Below are 25,883 nucleotides of genomic sequence, written 5' to 3' on the forward strand. Positions count from 1 at the left end.
CCAAAACTCCATTTTTGTTAATTTTGCTAAGCAATCAAACAAAAAGGAGGTGGATAGGTAACCATCTCTAAACATGACAACAAGGTAGAAAGGTACCTTTTTTGTCTGGTAAAAATGGAAAGTAAAACATTTGGGGTTCTATCTTATTTCTAAATGGTTATTGTTTATAATCTATAATCTATTATTATGATGAGAAAACTGCGTATTCATTGCTTGAGTTTGCAAACTATTATATTTACGCTCCTCTAAGTTCTTTCTATTACAAATGTTCCTTGCAATAGCTCTAAATTAAAAATATATTTGTGCAATTGAATTTTCCTATAGTTGAGGATAAAATAACTAGATTACACAATGCCACATACAAAAATCCTAATTTCATGATTTTTTTTTGTAAAGTAATATGGAAATTTTGAAAACACAGTAGATGCTTTGTCACTCCTTAATCCTCATTATTCGATGGTAGGACTTCAAATGATACATAATTTTAGACATAAGAGGTGTAAACATATTAGAAAAATATTGATAAGGAATGTAAATGTAATAATTTATAAACTTGGGAGATGTAAATGTAATTTATTATATTATGATGGATTATTTGTTAATAGAAAATATAATGTATGATGGAAGCTTCTTTAAACTAAGGACCCATTTGATATCCCACCAAAAAATAGTTTATGGTGTTTCTTGCTTCAAGAAATAGAAAAATCAGACGAAAATCATTTGATAAAATCGTTATGTTTTGCATGATTTTTACAACACAAACTGAAATTTATAAAAAACTTTTCTTTAAAAAACACCTTTGATGTTGTTGCCTTTGTTTCTTGAAGCAAAATTGGTGTGTAGGTTGGGTTTAAGTAACATAATTTTAGAAGAAGTATTTATAGAATTTGATATTCTAAACATAACAATAGCAAAATTTGTAAATTTTATTACAATTTGTAAACAACAAAAGGTAACGGCCATGAGAATGGATTGGTTGTACATTCATAAAATTCAGTCATTTTTGTTCTGATGGAATAAATATTAACCGTTGAATATTTTTATTTATTAATCCTTATTTCATGTTACATTTTACTTTATTGTTTACCTTTTATATTTTTAATGGTAATTTCTTAGTTTCTAACTAGTGTTTCTAAATTTTTTTCCAATTTATCTGCATTTTTTTTTTCTAAAATGAAGCAAAAGTTGGAAAGGAATAAGCAAAAAGAATGGCTGAGTGATAATGCCAAATGAAAGAAGCAAGCAGGGAAGAAATTCTATGAAAGATGGTAGGTTTAAAGTCCACAAAAAATGGGGAATGCTGAATTTTCATAAATTATGTGCGAAATAAATTCAACAATTATGACTAATTCTAAAATCCCAACGGTTAAGATTCTAGACATCTAGTATTAAGGTCTACCGACATCTTGCTAGCACCTTCCCTTGCTAAATTTGTTTCAAGGAACAGATTTTATAAAATTCCTTTTGTTTTTACTTTTAGAAGCATGTTTTATCAAACTACTTACAAATGTACTTTTATTTCAAAAAACACTTAGAACTGTTTCTGGCATTTTTCTAGTAAACATTCTTGGTGAGGTATCAAACAAGATTCTATAGGCTATTTCTGTTAGATTGGAGGTGGAAAAAAAATAAAAAATTAGAATCCTTTTTTTTTTTTGGTAACCAAATTAGAATCCTTTACTCTTGAGGATAGGAGACTTTGCTTCCCTCACATATTTTTCATTGAGGTGACTTACTTTTAATTCAACTTGTTCTTAGTGATTAAAGATAGAGCACTTCCTAATTGTATGATGAAGAAATATAAAGAAAATACAATCCTCTGATCTGTATATAAAGAATCTGCCCTCAATTATACTTCAATATTTCAATTCGAAGAACATATCTGTTCATTTATACCAATTAATACTAATATTGTGTTAATGTGTGCAAGGATTGTTAACAAACGGATGAAAATTGTTGGATGGAGCATAGGGACTACAGTAGATGGACATATTAGGTCTGTTAATTTTGGCAAGCCAAATACTGAAGATACATTGGAAGCAACATTTGTTGGGTTACAAGTAAGAATTACAGTTGCGAAGGAATCAGGGACTTGAATTGGGAGAAATCTGGAGTAACTACCCGACATTACCAAATTTCTTACCTAAACCTGTCGCTACTTTTTAGCCACACATGTAATAGCTAATTTCATGTAGATAGCTAATATAACACAAACTATTAGGTTTGATGCATTTTTATCCCCGGTGCTTCATCAATGGTTTAATAACCTAGCTCTAAAGGTTACTTTTTTAGGATAGAAGCTTGTAAATTAATATTTATAACTGTTTTTAGGTAATATAACTTTCTTTTGTCTTATAGAAAGATATAATTCAATGCGAAGGTATCCAAAGAGGATTTCCAGCCAAGTAATCATTACCGTCACCCACGTGTCGCTTTCCCTTTTCAGTTTTCACACTGTCCACTTTTCTTTGCTTGTTTTGTCCTTTGTAGATACTGTTTTTTGCTTGGCCTCCAAGCAGAGCAAAGTGCTTGACGAAAACCTTAGCGGGTGAGTGGATTCTGTATCTATCAAAAAAGGCAGGGTGGGATTGTGAGAATCTTCTACCAGAAAAAGATTCTGTTAATCTCACCGTTGATTCTACTCGGCAAACGGTTAAACAGAGTTATGAGTCCAGTAGACCTGGAAGACTGTCCTTACGTTGCTGTCAAGCAAATCATTAACTTCACTTACGTACATTTTTCCACAGTTCCAGTAATGGCTTCTTCACTAAGCTTTCTTTCAACGTTCTTGTCATATAAATTCACACAAGATTCTATGGTTCTTTGTCCACCTGGAAGCCGTATCTTGAATGCTCATAGTCTTTCTGAAGAACAAAAAGAAGAGAGGCAGAGTTGCAGATCAAACTACCCAGATGATGATCAGTGAAGCAGACCCTTTCACGTTCGCTCGAAGGTAGCGATCTTGGCTTTTACATATATGTTTTTTCCCCCCTTCCAATTCAACTTTATTGTTTATTTCTAGCTTGTTCGAATTTGAAAATTGTTTGGTTGATCTTGCAGTTATCAGCTGGAAGCCTTAGAGAAGGCAATGAAGGAGAACACCATTGTTTTCCTCGAGACCGGTTCTGGGAAAACTCTTATAGCAGTTATGCTGATAAAGAACTATGCGTTTCATCTGAGAAAACCATCTCCATTCATTGCTGTTTTCTTGGTTCCTACTGTTGTTTTGGTTTCTCAAGTACTTCCCTTCACATTTTCCTATCTAAGTGTCTAAACGTTGAATTTGATTATTTTTTGTTTTGGAACAAATGTAAATAGTCTTAATTTCATCTGGGTTTTTTATTATCAGCAAGCTAAAGTTGTGGAGAGACACACAGACTTGAAAGTTGGGAAATATTGGGGTGAAATGGGAGTAGATTACTGGGATGCTGCCACTTGGAAGAAGGAGTTTGAAACATATGAGGTGAGGGTTGCTGTTCTTAGTTTCTTTCTTTCTTTTTTGGCTAAAATTTTATTCTGAATGTCATACATGGTAATGGTCGTCTCATGGATGGTTTTATTTGTTCTGTTTGTTCAAGTTGTATAATGTGGTCGGAAGGCTTAAGCTTTTGCCTATTATCTACTGCCAGAGATCAGTCAAACTCAAGAATAAGTTCAAATTACATTATGACATATATGTTACCAATTTGAGAGGTTGGTAGAATCCTCAATAGATTAGGGGAGATGTGGTTAATTCTCCACTTCTCCACTGATCTCTCTTGAAACAAATCTTAAATTTATCCTTTTCCTCCTTGAAACAAATCTTGTTTTTTGTACTGTAATTGGGATACTATTATCCTACTTTAGTTCATATTTAGTTTTAATATTTTTCTAATAATCTGTTATTGTTTATTTTATGATGCTGTTTCTGCATGTTATCTGTTCCTCATTTGATATTTTCTTCATTATATATGAGAACTTTTCTATATCTTGCAGTTGTTTGTGATGACACCTCAGATCCTTCTTGATGCCTTGAGGCATAGCTTTTTGAAAATAGAGATGATAAAGCTGTTAATTTTCGATGAATGCCATAACGCAAGGGGAAAAAGCCCGTATGCTTGTATTATGACGGTAAGTCGAGTACAACATCCTTTCATTCACATGTCAAAATTATGTTATCTTTCATTAACAGCTGCTGCTGGCAAATTTTTGTGTTTAGATAGCAGCTTTCTTGTTTTCCTAAGGAAGGAACTAATAACAGGTGAAAAGTTTGCAATTAAGGCCAAACAAAGGAATAAAATTAGTGTATGACAGTTTTAGTGCAGCAAAATATATTGATGTTTGCAGTCTTTTAACCCTGGGTCCCTTTTGCTCACAGTTGTTGCTGCAAGTTGGCAAAATACTTCTGTAACAATCAAACCAGGTTGCACGTCCACCTTTTTTCTTTTCGGGCTAATGAGGTTGTCCAGGCTTCAGCCCGACTAATTCCCCTGTGTGCCAGGTCCGGTCATTTAAGGATTTAATGATAAACCATTAAATCCAAGGTGAGTGGCCTCAAGTAGCTAAGGGATTTGAAAAATAGGTTCCTTTTGATTTAGACCAGTGCCCTTGCCAGCCCCTCTAACACCTTGAAGTTAAACCCCATATACTAAAAACAACAAATTCATGGGAAAAACATTTAGAAGGTGTAGAAGAGCTTCTACTAGAATCCTTCATGCAATGTTTCTCTCCATGGTACTTGCATTTCATTGCATAACGACCATGACGGCCAGCAGGGCGAATAGGTGCATACATAGGTTGAAGTCCTGAGCCTGAGTAGAAAGCTGATCGCATAAGAACACAGGGCTGAAGCCTAGCAACCTGCTGACTCTCCTGAAGTTGGACGTGTGCATAAATTTGCTCTGGAGAGGGGAACAAATCTCGACTAAGCACATGTGATCATACTCCACATTTGGACAGTCTAAAGAATCATTGACCCCGATCTTGTATTTGTGCTTCTTGAGGTTAACAACATCAGTAGAATATATATGGTGGACTGTCTCATAGAAGTCAAATTCCTGCCACAAGTTGTATAGATTCGAGTACTATAAGGGGGATGGCTCATGCTAAGTGGTGCTATTGACAAGCGTGTTCATAAACATTGGCCTCATTGCTCAAGGGTAATTTTTCTTCAGAGCTTCCAAATCTTCTCAGTGGAAGATGGTAACCGTAGACAATGTAATGGCTGCATGGAGTTGATAAGAAACGCCATAAGGGCATCATTAGAGAGTCACTTCTTGAAGTGGGCACCAACTGTCATTGGCTTGCAATCATACCCAACAAATCCCAGAAATGAAAACAAAATAAGAGGGAAACCATAATAGATAGTTTCTCCTATATAGTCTAATAAAGGTGGAAGGAAATGTGGACATGGATCAAGAACTCAAGCATGAGCAGAATCTTGACCCTTTAAAATAGTGAGATATAATTATCATTTTTTACTTGACCATCAACCTTGGGGGGGGGTATGATGTCATTTAGGGCTGAAACTTCCCATCCAGCCTATTTTCGGCTTTGAACATATTGGTGCCTTAAAAGCAAGTGTAGATTAGAGTTTCATTTTGGACTCCAAGTTGAAAATTGCTGCCCTGAAGTAAGAGCTGAAAATGCCTATTATATACATTGTATACGTTAGGATTTCAATAGTTATAATCAGCCTAGGGACTGGAAGAAAATTCAGAAAGAAGAGAAGAATAAAAGAACGAGAAGGTGAGAAAGGGTGATCAGGGAGAGAACTCATTTGTATGAGATTCTCCTTGTTATGCTTTATTTATAGATTACAAAATTACTCTTAGTTTGGAAATAACTAAAGTACAACCAAAAGTAAATGTAAATATGCATAGGTTACATAGGATCTTCCAAACTGTCAAAAAGGAAACTATCCTTTGGAGATCACTTGTCAACCAAGCAGCTAGGAAAATAGAAAGAGATGTGTACTAGGCAACTTTTGAGCTGCACATGGCCAAGATTATCCACGATATCTTGGCTACTCTAAGATGCAATCGTCAACACTCCCCCTTAGGCTAGAGTATTCAAATCAAGGGCTCCAGCTTGGAATAACAAGAAAATATAAAAAAACTTCATCAGTATTGAGGATTAGTAGCATCAAAATGATGTCAATAGACACAAGAACTTTGTCCAGGAAATAATCAACAGAAACTTCCGTAAACAATCTTCATGTTGCACGAACTATCCAACAATGAGAATAACATGCAGTAGTGAAGATGAACCATATCTATGAGTATATCAATAACAATAATAGGGGCATCATCCAAGTATCCAAGTAATGCTAGTAGTAAGGAGGAATCTCCAACAAAGAAGGTAAAATGTGTAGCTCAAATGTCCACACAAGTGCTCTTTGCAGGATGCCAAGTAGTATGAAGTAGGTAGTAATTTTGCTGAGCCAAAGGTAGAGTAGAGCCTCAAACAAAGGTCGCTAAAAGTCAAATATAGGTTACTATGAACTATATAGATAGGTGAATGATAGTATAGGTTACTATGGATATGTGGGTAGATAAAAGTGGGTTACTGCCGACCAAGTAGGTAGGTAAAAAGGTAGTTAGGGCTGGTCATACAAATTGCCTCCTTAAATGCCATCAGTGCCTTCTTCCGCTGCCCTCTCTTTTTTTTTTTTTTCCCTGCTTTCCCAGTAGCAATATCCAAAGGTAACTTAGTGCATGCCTTCACACCCACCTGACATCATCATCGTGTGATAATAATTAAATCATGTTTTTTTATTTGCAACCATCATTGAGATATGCAGCATGGTATATCTGTCCTATCACTTCTCTCAACCCCTCTCCTGCCTCTCCCTTGTCTCCTTCCCTTCCTCTTCCCTATCTCTTGTCACCTCCTTATTGTTGCACAAAGAAATAAGTCGTGGCCATCAATTGAAAAACATTAAACTAAGATTGCTAAAACAACTATGTAGGAACATGTTAATTTTCCAAGAACCCTTACTATTTTTCGTACAAATAATTTTCAGAATTTTATCCATTTAAATATTGTCCTAGCAAATTAATCACAGAATTGAAACCTTATATGCACTTCTATTGTTGTATCATAATTCATAACTTCCCTTCATTTTCTAAACAGGGTAGGAATAATTTTCCTATTTTCTTGAACTTTTTAAAATGTTTTTAAAAATTTGGAAATAAAGTGAACTAAGTACTGGATGAAAATAACTGTAGATTGGCTAACAGTGCATTAAAGTCAAACTTTCTAACAGGAAGGAAAAAAAAAAAAGAATAGGAAACAGAATCGACTCTTTGTGGTCATAGGTGTAGCCTCCTCAGTGCCTAACAGGCTAACACATAAAAATTATACCACCATACAACAACAATTTATCTTACTTGTTTCTTGGAGTGGGGATAATAACTTTATCTTAGATGGTTTAGTTTAGCCAAATCTTTTACAATATCCAGTAAGATCATGTCAGATTGATGTGGCAACCTCTATGGTATTGAGTAATAATAGAGCAAATAGTCTAGAACCAAACTTCCCCCCGCCCCTTCTCTGTTGACTTGACTCAAGTTGCTGTCTTTTTATAGTGTAAATGAAAAGTTATGATTTCGTCTAGATGTATGTAAGTACAAAATTTCTGGTTGGTGATACTCTAAGTTAACGCAGGTGTAATGTTTTGTTCATAATTTGGTCTCTTGAGATTTCAAGTTAGTGCAATTTTCGTGTTTCCGTCATAAGTTGGTCTCAGGGAGCTCAATTGATGTAAACCAGGTCTAGGCTTACGGGTATTTTGGTAAATTCCATAGACTTAGGGTTTGCCCAGGAAGTTCCAGCAAAAGGGGAAGGATTTAGGGGTTTTAGGGTGGTTTTGGGCCTGCTGAGACTGATAACCAGATCTGAATTCTATTGCAAACAGAATTTCAGATTTTGAAATTTGAACTCAACAGTCAAACTAGGGTTTCAGCTAGGGTGGGAGAAGGTTTTTCCTTGCTGGTTCTGCTGGCCGGTACTAACTCTATTGCTCCCCTTTCAACTAGATAGAGTTCCAATTTATCAGACTTTAACAAAATCGGACTTCTGCAAAATTAAAATTTCCACAGAATTTAAAGGTTGAAGATTAAGTGCAGGTTTCTCTAAGGTTAGGGTTGTAGGGCTGTTGGAAGAAAATAACAGTAGGGATGGCTCCTAGGGGTTTATGTGACTCTAATGGCAGTGAGGCTTGAAAGGGGCTGGGAATGAAGGATTCCTAATGGGAATGGGATAAGGCTGCTGTGACAAAAATGGGATTGGGAAAGGCCACGAATGCTAAGGGAAAGGGTTAGGGTTAACTGGAATTGAAGGGGAAGGGGCAGGGGTCAGTTGTGACAGGGTGGGATAGTTTCCTAGGTCAAAAAGGGGAGGGGCTGGGGATGCTATGGTTGCTTGGGGAGGGCTTCTAGGGTTAACTCAAGAGAGACGGGAAGGGTAGGAAGGCTGTTGTACTTACTTGGAAATTGGGAATGCTTGCTGGAATGGTTGCTTGGATGCTTTGATGATCTCTTGAGAGCTGTTGAATTGAAGAAGATAATGAAGAACTTGAATGCTTTTTATTGATCCAAGACTACCCACATAGGAGACCCTAATCCTCAGACAATCAATTCATTAATTCATCCAGAACTGAAGATAACAATGCATGAAGAGGCTAATTACAACCTAAAATAATAGACCGTCATTTTGGGATGTAAACAGATCAATTTCAGCTAAAATATGGTAATATCCGAATCCGATTATTAAACACATTATCCGAATTTGAAACCGTTGGATAAGTATATTTGTAACCGAACTCGAATTTGTTTAGTTAATCGGATTTTTGGATAATATCCGATCCGAATCCAAAGTAATTGGATGGATAAAGACATCCGAATGTAGTTCGAATATCCAACATCTAATTAAAGTAATTATTGGTAGTTTAATGTAATTAGTTACTATTAATGAATATTAATGTTGGGATAATGATGTGTTCCCCAAAATTAAACTTTAATCGGATATGTATATTAAATGTATATAGTATATGTCAAATATCTAATCAAATCGAATAATATCCGACTTAAAATTGGCATATCCGAATTTGAAAAAGTCGAATTCGGATGCTCTTAAATAGATACGAATACGAATTTAATTTAGATTTTTGACTATCTGTTTACATCCCTACTGTGATTTCCAACTGGGATATCCTTACTGATAGGATCCCATTATATATTGGACTGGACTATTATAGTGTTATCCAAAACTTCTAATAGATAAGGAATATTGTCTTAAACTACTAAATAGGACTCATTCAAAAATAACTTTAAAATCAAATTGGACTCGTTAAACAAATCCAAACCTTACTCAAATTAACAATGCGGACTCCATGAGAATTTTGGAAAATACTAAAAATAAATTTAGAAATAAAATAAGGGTTAAACTGCCCAAAATACCCCTCTAAAGGGGATCGGCCAGCTTGGGGTGGCTTCTTGGATCCATCTTGGGGGCCCGACTTAGACTTTTGGCCAGGGGTCCTTGTGTTCACATCATTAAGTTTCCTTAAATTTCACCAGGATCTAGGCAAGTTTCAAAACTATGCTTCAATGGTTCGTTGATGAGAGAGTAAAAGGAGTCAGAAGTCAGGGTTGGGTGTAGTTCCAGTTCTAGGTCTGGGTTTACTTTTTTTTAGCTTTTCATCTCTTTTTAAATCTTTGTCTTCACCACTTTAGTACCCCATCAATGCCTTCCATGTGATGAAAGAACAATATAAACTTATTGCATGGTACAATTTCTGACCAAGCCCTCTAGTGTTCTAGGGCAATGTTTAAGATCTCGCTCTCAAGGGCAAGATTGCCCTTGAGAAAAGCAAGATCTTGCTTAAGATCTAGTATTTTTTTCCTGGACCAACTTGAGTTAACTCAAGGGCCCATCTTAGAGGGGTTTTAAGGGTCAGTTTGGGCTCAAAGTTGGTATTTAGCTTATTTTAGGCATTCAAAACACAATGATGACCTTAGAATTGCGAGAAAAGTACCCTAAGTATGAGTTTTAACTCGACCCTAAGTTTGAAACTAAAATGCTACAGGAATGACATGCAATGTAATAAAACATGAAATATCAAACCGTGAGAACATATAAATGAAAAGAAAGTGATAAGATAAATCAAATAACTTAAATACCAATATAATTCCATCCATATGAATACAATAGAACATCTCACTCTCGACCCTTGAGAATACAATAATACAATCATTATAAATCATAAGTTCATAATATTAATGTTGGGTATGGCTCATGCTTCACGTTCTGTTGCCGACGACCTTCCTCCTAACACCTTGGACCATTAGCGGCCTTATATGACTTTGGGCCTCGAGATTTCCTTTGCAGTTTAGGCTTGGGACCATGAATAGCTACTGTATCTTAGGGAGATTGTTTGCAAGAGGAGGTGGCAATCCAACAAAAAATGAACTTGGGAAGCTGTTGGAGAGAGAAGGCGAGACAAGTAGAGATCTTGATCTGTCTCACTTGAATTTTGGTTTTTAAAAGAAGGGGTGGAATGAGATCTTGGGTCAAACCAAGATCTATGTCAAGATTGTGTATTTTGTGGGACTCAATGGCGATCTCATCTCGAGCCTTCAAAAAGGCGTGATCTCAAGTGAGATCCTGAACCTTGTTCTAAGGTTCCAAACAAGAGGTACAATGGAGAAAGTTGTTGCCAGTAGACTCTCGAACAAGATACCAAATTCCAATTTAAAGTAAAGGAAGATATCAAGAGAAGAAAAGATGAGAGGAGAGGAGGAATAGATGAGAATATGTACTTGTGCCAAGGGTGAGAATTAATACCTCTCACAACATTGTCTTGCTTATATAATATAGGCACTTATATACCAACTTAAGGTTGCCTGTGCATGCTAGCTATGTTTTAATTCATAACAATTTGGGTAGTTAAATTTGTTGATCAGAAAGGCTAAAGAAATCCATACCAGACCGCCGAATAATTAATATTATGAAACTTGTGATTCATATGAAATTTCATATGTTCTGAAAATACTCAGTGGACTTCCACTTTCTAAAGTCTATTGATCATTTTTTCCTTGTATTTATTATAACTATTATTCACTTTGAAATATGACTGGTTCTTAATATGTGGATTTACCTGAAATTGTGGTTGCATGGTTGATGAATGTGTTATGCAGGAGTTCTATCACAGGGAACTACATTCTGGTGCTACTCAACTTCCTAGGATATTTGGCATGACTGCTTCTCCTATAAAGTCAAAAGGTAGGAACATCTTGTGGCTAGTTTGCTTTATTGTTTTCCTGGTTTTCATTGTTTATATTTTGGTTGTGGCAGTTCAGACTTGAGATTTAGCTTAAGCATCAGATTATGGGTGCTAAAATTGAGGGTTGGAGAGCCTTGATTTGTAATTTTTTCTTCTTTCCTTTTTTTTTTTTTGGGGGGGGGGGGGGGGGGGTGAGGGTTGGGTTTTACCCTCACAGTTGAAGTGAATCAGATATGGCCTCAATAATATTCTTTGAACCATTAATTATTGTCTTTTAGCTACCTAGGTAAAATTGGTGGAATGGGTTATGTGTTTAAAAATCGGTCTTGGGTGTTGCTATGTGAAACTTTCTTCATTCTACCCTTTCTTTTTAGCCTCTGAATTTTCTTACTGAATATGAAATCCCTAACCTTGGACTTCAACTAAGGTTTGTTAAGGTTGGTAAGCAGCTCCCAATCATCACCACTACATTAATTATTCTTGTAAAGCTCTCACTACCTTTTCTTGTGCGCATGTGTGCATACTTGTATTCTTTTGGTGTAGCCCCAGCATTGGAATGCATCTTTGGAAGTCAAATTCTGGAGTTGGAGAGTCTTATGAATTCTAAGGTTGTGTAAATCTACTTTTTTTTTTAGCTAGCTAACTATATTTATACTACATATTTGTACTCATGTTGAGTGGATGCCTACTAAATTTCTTATGGCAAAATATGCACCTACTTGTATCAAACTATTTCCAGTTAGTTGTACACAGACTTATCAAATTAGACATTAAACTTAGAGGGCTTCATATGGAATGTAGCAGCATTGTGAGCTTCAGCATTAGAGGGATTAAAAGTTGGGATTGCATTGTTAACTAGTTGTTTTGTATTGTATTTTTCATTATTTACTTCTTGCCTCCCTAGGGAGGTGTTTATAATTTTCTTTCATATTATTAATGTAAGTAATACATGTGTGGAGAAGAACTAACCTCTTTAGCAAACATCATAATACCACTACTTCTTCACTGGTTGTAAAACCTTCTTCCCACATCTCTTCTCTTGAGTCCTTTATTCTTTTGCAACCTTTAGATGTCATCTAGAGGACCTACTACTAGATGGAAACTAGGAAACTAACAGATGCTAAATGAGTTCTTTAACTCTAGAATCTTTACATACTAGAAAAAACAACTTTGTATCCAACCTAACTCCAACAGAATGTAGGACCTGCTTGCAGTACATTAAAATTTACTACTTGAATACGTAATTGAATTTAATCAACTAGAGTATTCTGTGAGAAGAGGGAGGGCTATGGTTCAATGGTAAGGCTGCTACACTGTTACCAAGTGATTCAGTTTGGGTATGAAGACAGCCTCTTTGCAATTGCAGGGATAAAGCCAGCAATGTTCAACATTGATATCAATATCCTATCTGAAAGGTGTTTCTAGGAGATGTATCATACCAAATCGTATTTAAGAGACTCATGTTACACTGAAGAAACACGTTTAACTGTTCAGGATACATGCTAATTGTAGTTTTGAAGCACAAAACACCTTATGCGTAAAGAAGAGAAAAAGTTTCATGAGACAAGTGTATTCAATTGATAATGTATAAAATGTGAAGTTCTTTGCTTGGTCTAATACAAATAAATTTGTTTGATCTGGGGAAGATTTAGGGTGTCGAGTGTGCAACATCACAAACCTAATGATGCCACTGACTCACTATGCCCACATGTGTAGGACTGAGCTGTGGGTAAAGGGGATGTTACAGGATCAAGAAGCTAGAGTCCATTTTTCCTCACATCCACTACCGATGATCTTCTTTGTCACCAAATCCTGGGAAATACTATCAGATGGAACCAAAGTACCACAAGAACAAAATTACCATTACAATTCATGGATTTTGTTTGGTGATTGACTGATAAGATGTCTCCCTTAAACTTGGGAACATGAAGAACAGAGTCAATATGCATGACAGAGGTAAGATGGAAACCACCTTACAAAAAAATTTGTAGAAATGGATCCATCAACAATCCTAACTTTCCCCCTAGGAGAGCAGATAGAGTTGAAGTCATTGCACTGAGATATGCCTGATTGCCTGTTACATGTACAATGGCTTTACACTCTGTTATCCACAAAAGGGAAGTTGAAAAACAAATGTAGAGTCCTATTAAGGTGGAAGCTGAAGAACCTGAAGCTGTCGGTGTAGAAAAAGAGCTGGCTAGATACTCTCCAACCTCAGTCATTCTAGTATGTGCTTTACCTTCCCATGTCTTGCTGCCATTCACGCTAGGGACAGCTATACAGTATCTGGCATCTCTCTGTAGTTCTCACAGTTGTCACAGCTGAATTGATCCTTGTCATTCACTAAGGATGGTCCTTGGCTTCTTCCTCTGGCCTTGAACATAGCATAGGAACACATAGAAAGTGGAGATGATTCCTAAACTAAGTGGGACCAACACCCAAAAAGTTCTTCCTAATACCCAGAAATTCCCACAAGTCAGTAGTCATAAAAAATTTGAAGAAAGTTAATCACATATTAATGATTTACATTCGTTCAGTGATAATGTCTACATCCTAAATGATGTAACTCATCAACCAAGATCAACTAAAATCACCATACAAAGCATTTTGAGCCAAAAATAGGGCAAAAACACAAAGCTGGAAGTACCTGACTGCTTGGAAGAGGATGACCCGATGAGTTGTTTTCCATTAACTCAGCTCTTCAGTAACCAAGGCCTTGGGGGTCGAAAGCCACCCTTGGTTGACTTTAGTGAGCCCAGCTCCTTTCTCCATGCTGCTCACTGTACCTTTAGAACAGTAGAAAAATGAGCCCTACCCCATCTTCATTATTCACCTGAACAGTGTCTTGAACAGTATTTTGAATTCCTATTGCTTCATATATCTCCTTTTGATATTTGTATCATCCTGTTCCAAGTGTATCTCATGGTTCTTGGAACCATTTTATGCTTCAGGTTCTAAAGAAAGAGAAATAGAAGTAGAGTAGCAGTAGGATAGTTCTCATGCCTTCGGTCTTCGACTGTTAGAATGTAGGGAATGCAAAACAACGAGAACTAAAGAGGGAAGATGGGAGTAGCAGGAGGAAGGAGAAAATGAGAACAGAAAAGCAAGAGAGAGGATGACAGAGTGTTGAGTTGGAGAGTGTTCTCTTACACACTGATTACTTCTTCATTAAATTGTATGACTCCGTTAGTCCCTTGGAAGGTGAGGAGTAAAAAAAAGAGATAAATATGATGTAAAACCATGAGCAAATAATCTAGTTCCTACTTCCTAAGTACCCACAATACCTAATCCTAATACTTTCTAAATTTATGTAAATGCTCTCCCCTGCATTCCTAGAGGGGCCCAAGGTAGTGGGTACAATGTAATTTGGCATCTTGTTATTTGGATTTTTTCAGCTCCAATGGAGCTTGTGATCTAATCAGATCTCCTGGCCACCGATCTCGTTCGCGCTAAAATGTTGAATCACATTCCCCGCCACTACTCAAAAGTATGGAGTGCCCTATCAAGTGCCTCCCAGTGTACACTTTCCTCATACACCCCCTTGACTCTTTGAGCCATGTCTCCCCTTTTGGTTGTCTTGACTGGAAGGCTGCAGAAGAAACTGATCATCTTTTCTATGCTTTCCACTTCCATTTATCGGTTCATCTTTAGTTCTTTACAATTGTAATATCTATTTTGGCCTTTCACATTGAATACTGGTGTTAACATATCCTTCTTTTTTGGTTCAAGGTGTATACGGTTGCTAATGAATCGGTTCTGGCTGAGTTTATACCATTTTCAACTCCGAAGTTGAAGTTCTATAAAGGCATGGACATTTCCCCCCAAATTTGTCATTTATCTCATTGTTTGGAGGGATTAAAGAAAAAGGTAAGTGATCTGTTTGAGATAATGAGATCTTTATTAAAAGTAAAAATTAAAAAGGCTAAAGACAAGCATTAATTTTTGTCCTCATCTTTGGATATTATAATATCACGCTTAGGTTTTAACTTTGTGTTTTCCTTGGATGTAGCAAACAACCTAATCTTCTGTACTTGACATGAGAAGAGAAATTACTTTTAGAGTTTGGCATTTCTGAAGTTCAATCCAGATCTTTTTCTGTTATTGTTTTGAATGGAGCACTTGAATCTGATCTTATTGCAGATCTATGCTGATGTTGTAAATACATAGGACTTACTAACTGGCTGAGGCAACTACGAAATAGATGAAGGTTATCATGGGATCCTCAGTGTCAAAACCACATGTTGATGTGACTGATTTATTGATGCTGTCAATTTGCAGATGTTAGCCATGCTTTTGTTCATTTGTGCCATGAATTTGGGTAATGGGTCCCTCTAATATGGGCAGAAGTTAGAACCACATGACCTAAGTTTTCTTAGTAGTGGTGTTAAGAGATGTGATTAAAATTAGTTGTACCTCCTAGACCTGGTTTCAATAGGATTTTGGAGTTGCATTATTTATCTTATCTAACCACAAGGCCACATCATATTTTAGGCCCAAATTCAGCCCACAGACATGCAACACCAAGAGCTCGCTGAATCTGACCAGGGATATTTGGTCATTTTACCCTCTCTTTTGGTGCCCTAGTAGGGCTAGTTGGATGTAGAATGCTGTTAGGAGTCTATATCTATTTTTAGTTTTGAGTTTGGTTTTGTTTTGGTCAAGTTATTGAAGAGTCTCAGTCTGGTTAGGAGTCCCGATTAAGTAGGGATTCCCTTAGCTAGAATCCACTCCTTACAAGGATCCTAGGTCTACTATCATTCCTTGATGAGTTATGATAGAGTCCTTGTCTAACAGTCCCAGTTGGGATCCAATTTCCAAGTAGGATTCCTTATGGAAGTTGGGTTCTTATTTTACAAGTTCTGTTTGCTAAGGATCTCTTACTTAAGAGTCCTTTCTAGTTTTGAAAGTTAAGCCTAGTTGTAACAGGAAATTCTAATCCAAATTGGATTCAATAAGTTGAGTTCAGGTTGGTTTTCTTTTTCTGTGTCCTAGTTTAATTTTCCTTCAATGTAAGGCTATAAATATAGCCATCCGCTTATGTAACAAATGAAAAAAAAACAAGCATAGAAGGAAGACTTGGATTCAGTGGGAGAGAGCCCCACAACCCATGTTTTGAGTGACCTTCAATTCTCTGCAAGAAGACCTTCAATTTTCTGCAATTGAACAAGAGCCTCTTCTTCCACAAGCAAGCTCATTCCCAACCCATCTCCCAATCCCATTCCCTTCCTCTAAACCTAGACTAGCATCTTTTCACCTTCCCATATCCTCTCTCTCTTTATAATAATTTTCTGGAGTTCTTCTGGAATTTTTAGACTTTTTCCTAGAACTTAAATTCAAGGTTAGATCTATGGCAATCTAACCTTTAGATCTGTCCCAAACTTTTGGGACATCATTCTGATAACCCTAGTAAACTTCCCTCCTAAATTCACCCCCACTGGACCAAACCTTAACCATAACCAAGAATCCTAATCCAAGTAGGAAACCTAGTTTGAACCCTTGCCTTGAGGGATTAATTCAGAGACTATAAAATAACGGAATCAGAACTATCTCTAGCCTAAAATCATCCCATACTTAACCCTAGAAGCCTGAATACATACAAACCCTAACTAGTTTGAATTCCCCTAGAAGTCTGAAAACATGCAAACCCTAACTTGTTAGAATTTGCAATTACATCTCTGTTAAAGCATGTAATTTTATGTTAATTCCAGCCTCAGACTTAACCTGGTTGAGCCCTAAAACCCCTTTCTCAATTAACCATAGACTACCCTAAACCTACCTCTAAGACTTGGGCTTCAAATTGGCCTATCCGTAAGGTGTGTGTTGTGAAAAACAGCTGCTGTCCAATGAGATTTCAACCCAGACAGCAAGGGCTTAAACCGTAATTTGCTGCTTGTTCTATTTGAAAGGATCCTGAAGACTGGGCAGACTTGGGCTACATCAATATCCCTTACCAAGGCTCGTATAAAATATGCCAATGCCTTTCTTTGTGCTTTTCCTACATTAGTTGGCTATTATTAGAAGATCTAATTTTGTTTATTTCAACTACTAAATCTGGTTTTGGATTTTTTCTTTGGGTAATAATTAACCAAAATCCCAGTGGGGAAGAAGAAAATGTACAAGAGGGAAAGAAAAAGAAGGGGGGGAATTATAATTGACTAGTCAGCAAAAGAGAAGAGCCTTGACCCTAGGAGACAACAATAATCTTGTTCCTTTAGTATCCAAATTTTTTTTTTTGGGGGCGGGGGAGAGAAGTCTAGCAAAAGCATCAAAGCAAATGGCTCTCCAAATCAAGTATCAAGTTTTGCAGTTGGAGGTCCATCTTCTAAGGTTTGGCTCCCACCATAAGAGATCAAGGCATTGAAGATGGGAAAGTTTTAGAGTTTTGCACTTGGGATGGGGGAGCGAGGTGCTGGTCAGTATTGGATAGGATGATTTTAGTAAGAACTTCTAGGGAAAGAGAGAAGAGGAAAGGGGGAGAGGGGACAACGTTGGTAGAAACCCACCTGGTTGGGGAAGAAGCTAGCAGGGGAGCCAGTAGTGATAACAAAGAAGTGGGGAGAAGTGATATAGGCTTCTATCCAACATACAAGGGGAGGAGGTACCCCATAGAGGCTAGGACATCAAGGATGAAATCACAATGAATGGAATCGAATGCTTTGTGGAGATCAAGTTTTAGGAGGGTCACAAGGGAGTGCGAGGAGAGGTCATCTTGACACAAAGGAAAATGTTGTCAGCAATACTCCTACCTACAATGAAGGCAAATTAGTTTTTGCAAATGAGGGAGGGAATGACAAGTCGAATTTTGGTGGCAAGGATTTTGACAATGAACTTGTGGAGGAGATTGTATTGGGAAATGGGCCAAAAATCGAAGAGGGCGGAGGAATTGGGCTTCTTTGGGATGAGACAGAGGAAGGTTTGGGTTACAGATGAAAGTGAGAGGGGTTAAAGAAGAAGCTACAGACCTCATTGATGAGGTTGTCTTGTAGAACTCTTGGAGGCTCAAAAGAAACCCATACTGTAACCATCTGGTCCAGGAACTTAATTGGGCTTGTGGAGTTAATGGCAACAAGAATTTCAGCATTTGAGGGAATGGCGAGGAGGGTATCTGATGAGAACAAGGATCTAGGATTAAGTTGATTGGGATAATGATCTAGATCTATGCTCACTCCAAGATCCTCTTCCCTGAGAATCAGTAGTCTTTTAAGGCTGAAATACCCTTCAGTGGAGGGTTTTAGGACAAATTCTAGGGATGCAAGGGATAGGCTAGGGTTACAGTAGTTTTGCCAGGCTTAGGGGTTTAGGGTTTTATGTTTTCAATCGTTAAACCTTGCTACTCTTGTAATTTCAGTATTATAATTTTGAGTTAGGGTTTGAGAATTGAGGTTTGAAGATTTCTAGGGTTAGGGTTTCTATTATGAAGCTAAGTTGCAGATTTTTAGGTTTTAGGAGTGGGAGGGGGCTGGATTTTGGGATTGAAGGTACGGATTGGGTGTAGGGTTTAATTCTAAGAGGAGAAGGTTTAGGTTAAGAGGATAGGGTCCTATAGGTCTTCAATTCCTTGCTGCACTTCTGAATTTTTGTTTTCTGAAATTTCAGAAGTGCCACAGGTATCAGAAGTAGAAAAGAAGAAGAAAAAGTGAGGGGAATGGGTGGGATGATACTCTAGGGTTTGGGCAGGGTAAGGAACTGGGTAATGGAATGGGGAAGGGCTCTTAGTGCTGTCAGAGGGTTGGATGGGGCTGGAGATGTCTTACAGTGGAGGGGGAGGGGTTGGGGTTGCAGAAGATCAGGGCCAAGGGGTAGGGAGGGTTGCGGGTGGTAGAGGGGGGAAATCGGGCCGGGGGGGGGGGGGGGGGGAAAGGGCTGGTACTTGCTTGAAATTGAAATAGGGCTGCTTAACTTGAAGAAGAATGCTGGGACTTGAGAGAAACTGCAGAAAAGCTCTATTTCAAGGCTGTTGCAAGTCCCTCCATGGAAACCCTTGATTTCTCTCTCTTGCTCCTTCAGTGTCAACTTTATTACATTAATCATAAGCTGCCTTTTTCAATCTAGAGAGGCTTATTTGTAGCCTTTAAGAAGGACCTCACAACAGGACTCAACTTTAGAAAGGAAACAAACTAGGACTCTAACTTGTAATTCAAATTAAACTGAAACTCCTAACTGACTAGGTTTTTGACTCACACAAGGATTCCTTCATAACTTACTTCAGATGAATCCAATTTGAATGCTAAGAGTAGATGTAGATTTCTTGCAAGGAGTAGGACAACTCTAGCAGACAAACTCAGGGCTCTTGATTAACTTGCAAAATAAAGGCTCAAATTCAAAAATTAAAAAAAGATCTAGGCTCCCACAAAAATAATGGACCAATTATACCCTATCTTAGACTCAATGAAAATTTGCAGAATGAACAAAATACCCCAGATGGTACTAGGGGCCGCAGGGTTTTGGGGAGCAACCCTCGGCCCTGTTTTGCCCCTGAATGTGGTTAACATCAGTATCAAGGAGGGAGGAGGGGATAAATTTTTTTTTTTTTCAGATTAGGGGGAGGAGAGAGGGAAGGAGGGAGTCATAAGAGAAGGCAAGAAGGCGAGCACCCTCTTGATTCCTTCAACATCTCAAGTCCAGACACCATTAGCGCAGAGGAGGGTTGGGATGTAGTTGTAGTTGTGTCAAGCTTTGAGGGAGCGGTGGAAGAAAGAGGAATTTGAGTCCCGTGGCTTAAGCCATTTGATTCTCAACTTCTTACAGAGGAAACTTTCCTCTGGTTTACAGTTATTCCGTCGACATAATTTTTGTTCGATTTGGTCAACTTTTCTGAATCTTGGAGGAACCTGCTTTGTCTCCCCCAGAATTGCTTATGATCATTTTTATCTATATGTTTCACCTTAATTAAGCATCCTAACTTAATTGTGCATTGTTTCTTATTAGATTCGAAATCTGAAGCCCAAATCAAGGCTGATCTGCTAAGTTATAACTTAACTCTTGATTTTCCTTCAAGGAAGCACGCATGCAAATACCATCATTATTTTGTCACTGGTTTTATGACTGTCTTTTATAACAAATGTGTAAATCTTCTATTATTGCATTGATTATATTTCTGGATTTCAGCATTTGCAGTCCCTGAAGGAATGGCATCTCGATGATTGTTTTGAAGTTTCTCTGTCAGAGAAGATATCAAAAATTTGTAGAACATTTTTGTATTGTATAACCCAGTTAGGTGTTTGGTTGGCCTTAAAGGTATAGAATTTTATTGTATGGCTTGTTGGGCTATAATTCTCTTATTCAGACAGGTATTTTCTTTTTGTGTCTCATATTTTCTGTTCTTCAAATTGTAGGCTTCCGAAACTTTTTCACTTACTGAAATAGATAATTTGCCCTGGCTGCGAGGAAAGAATGTTATTGATAACAGGATTGTGAAAGATTTTAATCGAGATGTATTACAGTTGTTCTTGACATACATTCCAAGTAATTTCATACTTTCTGGGCTTCTTTTTTTCTTATTCCTTATTTCATCAGTTTTGTTCTTTGTTTCCCTGAAGATCCAGTGGATTTAGTTTTCCTCCTCGTTGACCCTTCCATGCAAAAGAACAACGTTGTTTGAAGTAATCTCTCCCTTCATTGTGTAGGTGCAGGATGGACTATTGGAGGTAATATTGCACAAAATATAGATGCTGGCCTTTTAACTCCGAAGGTTGATCGTCTCATTGATTCTCTTTTGGATTACAGGTTCTTGATGACTTTTAATCTCTTCATTTGTGAAATTTGTTTATTCTCAACAATAATGTTTCTGAGATCCGGTTCTCACAAAGGTTTGGTCCTCCTCCCCCTTCCACCAATCCTCTCCTAACTCCTTGGTCCCCCTTGGTTTGGTTCAAAGTCGTATCCCTCTTCACACCACCACCTTGGAGAACCTTGAACCACTATCTCCCTACCAAGCCTTCCTCATTCACCAACATATGTCTGCTGCCCCTGGCTGCATCATTTGGTGAAATGGTTTACAGGGTTTAGAACACTTCTTTTTGGCATGCCATTTCTTCCACTCCATCTAGGAGAAAGCTGTTGGTGCCATCTGGCCACATTCTCGTCATATCAATGCTTTTGCTCTAGATCCTCTGTGGGCCTTGAGAACCTACTCTGGCCATTCTATTTGTGTCTATACTGGCAAGTTGGTGTTTGGGGCTGCTTTATATCACTTATGGTGGGTGCACGACCTTAGGAGATGGACCACTAACCCCGCGTCTCTGTACTTGGTTTTAAAAAACATCTCCTTTGATTTCTCCTCTAGGCTCCAGTTTGCCCCCATCCCCCAATTTTGGATACCCCAAGCAACAGACGTTTGTTGTTACCTGAGGGCCTGAGGCCTTGGTTCCTATTTGCAGCTCCTCACTAGTAGATTATATGCTGCTCCTCCTTCCCTCTCGTATTTTCTCCTTCTCTCTTCCCCTTTAGGGTTTTTGTTAATGATTATTTATTCTTCCACAATAAAATGTTCTAGAAACCCTTTTACTTATTTAACCTGTCAAAGCTAAAAGAAGTCCAACTACTTCTATAGATCCTATGCTAGGGTATGAGAGATGTAGTAGGTTTAAATTTCTTTTTGCTTAATGAAGTTAGTATTTCTTAAAAGTCCGCTCTTCAATCAATTGAATTTTCATGTTGATATTGGTAATTCATTGAATTTCTTTCAGGGAGCCTAGTTTCTAGTTCCTATATGCCCATGGTAGGTACATAAATAAGAAATATATGGAGAAAATAGAGAAGAAGAAGAAAAAAAGGGAGAGGAAAAAGAAAATGCTCAAGGACATAGAAACAGGCCCAAAACTATTCTGCAGATTAGCACTTGAGACTTATTTCTCTCCTCTTTTGCCTTTTTGTGGCTCACTTAACCCTCTTCCTCAAGTTGGAGCATAGATGTTTAACATGCCCAGCTTGTTTGATGTAGCTTCAAATGTATGAGAGCCAATCTTCCAAGCTCTTTGACGGAACCAACTCAAATTGGACTAAGAAGGTTTCTTAACCTTAGATATATGGGTTGAATATTTTAGACATGGGGAATTCAGCTCTACAGGTTTAGAATGGTTGTATCCACCTTAATGCAATACGATACATCTTCTCTTCTGGCTGCTGCTTCTCTTCCTCTCCCTGTTTTCTATTTTCTGCTTTTTGGTTGACATGATATCAGAGCTCTATATACTGGTCAGTGCCTAAGTAAATTCTGTGTTCCTGGTTCTTTCATATTATAAACCAAGGTTGTCGAGGCGGCAAGGCGACCAAACCGATTGGGGATATTAGGCGACAAAGTGGAGCCTAGGCGGCTATAAGGCGACCAAAGTGGTTGGGTCAAATTTTTTCAATACACCTACTTTTAAACTACTTTTTAATACAACTACTTTCTATAATAATTTAAGCAAACATTGGGTAGTCACATTCATCCAAAAAAGAAAGCATTCAAGAATCATAATTACGAAAAATTATCCAAAAAATAAAAAACACAAACATAAGTTCATCTCATCAAGCATTATAACAATGACTATGTACTAATAGGGCCAACATGATAAATTAATAGATCTCATTATTCTGATTTCTAAGTCATTGTCCATTTAATGATTCATTGATTCTCGATGTTGAGTATGGCTCATGCTTCACCAACTGTCATTGAAGGGCATGGGGGTCCTGCTCACTTTGGACCTCGAAGTTCCTTTTCAATTTGGGCATCGATTCTGAAATGATTAAGCTATTAAATTTATATACAGCTTTGTAGAATTTTGATTTAAAAAAAATAAAAAGTTAGGAAAAAGATATTATGCACAAAATGTCGAAAAAGCGGATGCTTTAGCATCTAGGCGGCAATAAGGCGACAAAGCGGTAGCGCTTAAGCGAAAAAGAGGGGGGGGGAACAACGCGTCAATTAAGGGGTTCAAAACAAGGCAGTTGAAAAATTGCCTTGCTGCCTAGGTGGCCGCCCCTAGGACACTTTGACAACACTGTTATAAACCATATTTTTGTATAAATATATTAGTTTCTTGATCCTAGTTACCTTTAGCATGTCTCATATCCCACCATAAATGTGGGGTTTGAGTTTGTTATCTGCATTTTCCAATCTGGTGGATTCATAGTTGTCAAGGCGTCGCCTAGGCGTCGCTTAATCGTCGCCTCGGCGTCTGGGCTCCTTTGGAGCGCCTCAAATTGGCGTCGCCTTATTTTTAGGCAATAAGGCGTCCGCTTTTTTTTCTTTCTTTTTTAAATCACGAGAAAGATGCCTAATCGAAGGCATATATTGAAATGCTTATTAGATTCCGATTGTAAAGTATCTATTGTTTGAACCTATATGCATATGTCTAATGACGCTACATGTGATCAAATGTTAAAATAAAAATAAAAACAAACAAAATTGAAAGAGAATAAGTTCTTGACTCAAGTCTCACACTCTCACTCTCACTCTAATCCCTAATCTCTTTCTCTCTTCCTCTCTTCTTCTCTTCCATTCCCGCAGTGACACTCCGGCAAGCAGTGGCTAGTGACAAGCAACTTCTTCTCTTCCTTTCTTCTTGCGACTTTTTATTTAGGACCTGTTATGTGTGGTTTGTAGTATGTTGGATGACTAGAGGTAGTTTGATATTAGTTTTTTTATCGTATAAGATATGGTAAATTTAGAGTGAATGAGATGTACACTAAAAATTTCACTTAAAACGCCTCACCGCCTCAAAAGCGCCTCGGAGGGCGCCTCATCGACTCATCGCCTCAATTAGCCTAAACCGCCTTGCATCGCCTCGTCGCCGTGACAACTATGGGTGGATTGGAGAAATGTGTTCTGTTGATATAACAAACCAAACCCATATAGGGTACCTAGGTAAAGTTTCCAATCTTTTGGTTCATGGTCATGAGTGCAGAACCTTGTACTCTATTCGGATCCCACTACTTACCTTCTGTGGAGATATCATCTTTGGAATAGAGCTACAGCATAAGGTGCAGCTGAACTCCTTGAAACAATGGGTGTTTCTTCCACATTTTTTGCATCCCTCCTCTCCCTTTTGACACCACATGTCTGGGGGGTGTAACAGCTGAAGTTTCCATGTCGCAAAACTTACAATTTCCCATCAATTTTTAGCTCTTTCTTTAGCCCCTATTCTATAATGAAGAGTTGGAGTTTTTACTCACCAGTATTCTTTATGATGGTCTGTTAAATATTTTTTTGGTTGATCTTGTGCTGTGCTATTGAAGTTCACGTCAGTGGATTTTGTTGACATGATTTTGATGCAGGCAGGTGAAAGATTTGAGATGTATAATATTTGTTGAACGGGTCATTACAGCTATTGTTCTTCAATGTTTGTTGAGCCAACTTCCGCAACTTAGCTTCTGGAAGACAGAATACATGGCAGGGAACCAGTCTGAATTTCATTCTCAGATTAGGAAAAAGCAGATTGGAATCGTTGAATCATTTAGGAATGGCCTGGTATCTATCTTTTGTCTCCCTGTCAACTTATTTTTCTGATGCATTGCATTCATCTGACAATGCTCTGCTACAACATTACTAGGTTAACATTATTGTTGCAACCCAGATTCTCGAAGAGGGATTAGATGTTCAAAGTTGTAATTTGGTTATAAGATTTGATACCGCAAACACTGTTTGTAGTTTTATACAGTCACGTGGCCGCGCTAGAATGCAGGGTTCGGATTTTCTAATATTTGTTGAGAGGTAGTGTTCTACTCCATTCCAAGATTCTCTTCTAATAATTGTAATTTGCTTTCAATTATTCTTATTATTCATATAAATTGTTCTCCCATGGTCAGTTATTGCATGAAAGTTTATAGTTAAACAAAAAACTTATTTATTGTTTATTGCAAGTACATATCAATTTTATCAAAACTCGAACATTTGGACAGTTATCGTTCTTCCTGTGAAGATTAGAATTATTTATGTTTTTGTTGCATCTTTTTGGTGGGACTCACATATTACACATTTACACATTGATCCATCTCTATCCATGTTGGTGACTATTTTTCTCATGGTATTAATCCTTTTCATCAAAATTCGAGTTCCTATAAACATACATGTGAATTGCCAAGGGAAAAATATATGCACAATGTGCAAGTTTCTATGAATGAAGATGTAGAATCTATAAAACCTATTATGTCATAGAAAACTAGTTACCTGTTATAATTTGAGCATGGGTGGGTCACTTTATTGATCTTCATTTTCTTCTTGTTCTAGTGAGGATGCTTCTACACTCTCAACAGTTGAAAAATATTTAGCAAGTGGAGATATTATGCGAGAACAATCCCTACTTCATGCTTCTCTTCCCTGTGTGCCACTTGAAACAGAAATGTTGGATGAGGAATTTTACCATGTTGAATCTACCGGTGCCATTGTAACACTAAGCTCTAGTGTTGCTCTCGTCAACTTCTATTGCTCACGACTCCCTTCTGATGGGTATGTTCCTTAAACTCACTCTGAAAGTGTTTTTATTGAATCTTTCAGAAGCTGTTAAATTAACATTTAAATTTCTGTTTGTTGTTTGTTCTTACATTTTTATTTACATTTTTGTGTATGCATTGGAATTTGAAGAAATTATTGCTTAGATGGTATTATTTCATTTATAGGCCCCAATGGGGTATT

The 25,883-nt window shown here is 37.5% G+C and overlaps 1 protein-coding gene across 1 annotated transcript in view; it reads left to right on the plus strand.

Moving 5' to 3' along the window:
- The first annotated feature begins 2,474 nt into the window (after window positions 1-2,474).
- The window catches only part of LOC149022051 (endoribonuclease Dicer homolog 2-like), a 59,875-nt gene continuing 36,466 nt past the window's right edge, over window positions 2,475-25,883 (plus strand). Inside the window, exons 1-13 of the mRNA XM_089150241.1 lie at window positions 2,475-2,953; window positions 3,061-3,238; window positions 3,350-3,463; window positions 3,976-4,110; window positions 11,181-11,265; window positions 11,810-11,874; window positions 14,996-15,133; window positions 20,375-20,503; window positions 20,602-20,731; window positions 20,893-20,992; window positions 24,527-24,719; window positions 24,802-24,962; window positions 25,479-25,697. Of these exons, the coding sequence (XP_089006367.1) occupies window positions 2,850-2,953; window positions 3,061-3,238; window positions 3,350-3,463; window positions 3,976-4,110; window positions 11,181-11,265; window positions 11,810-11,874; window positions 14,996-15,133; window positions 20,375-20,503; window positions 20,602-20,731; window positions 20,893-20,992; window positions 24,527-24,719; window positions 24,802-24,962; window positions 25,479-25,697 (1,751 nt within the window). The 5' untranslated portion in view covers window positions 2,475-2,849. The remainder of the gene's footprint in view (window positions 2,954-3,060; window positions 3,239-3,349; window positions 3,464-3,975; window positions 4,111-11,180; window positions 11,266-11,809; window positions 11,875-14,995; window positions 15,134-20,374; window positions 20,504-20,601; window positions 20,732-20,892; window positions 20,993-24,526; window positions 24,720-24,801; window positions 24,963-25,478; window positions 25,698-25,883) is intronic.

Source organism: Hakea prostrata, chromosome 3 (genome assembly GCF_041222555.1).
Source record: "Hakea prostrata isolate BN-2017 chromosome 3, UWA_Hpros_2, whole genome shotgun sequence".
NCBI lineage: Eukaryota > Viridiplantae > Streptophyta > Magnoliopsida > Proteales > Proteaceae > Hakea > Hakea prostrata.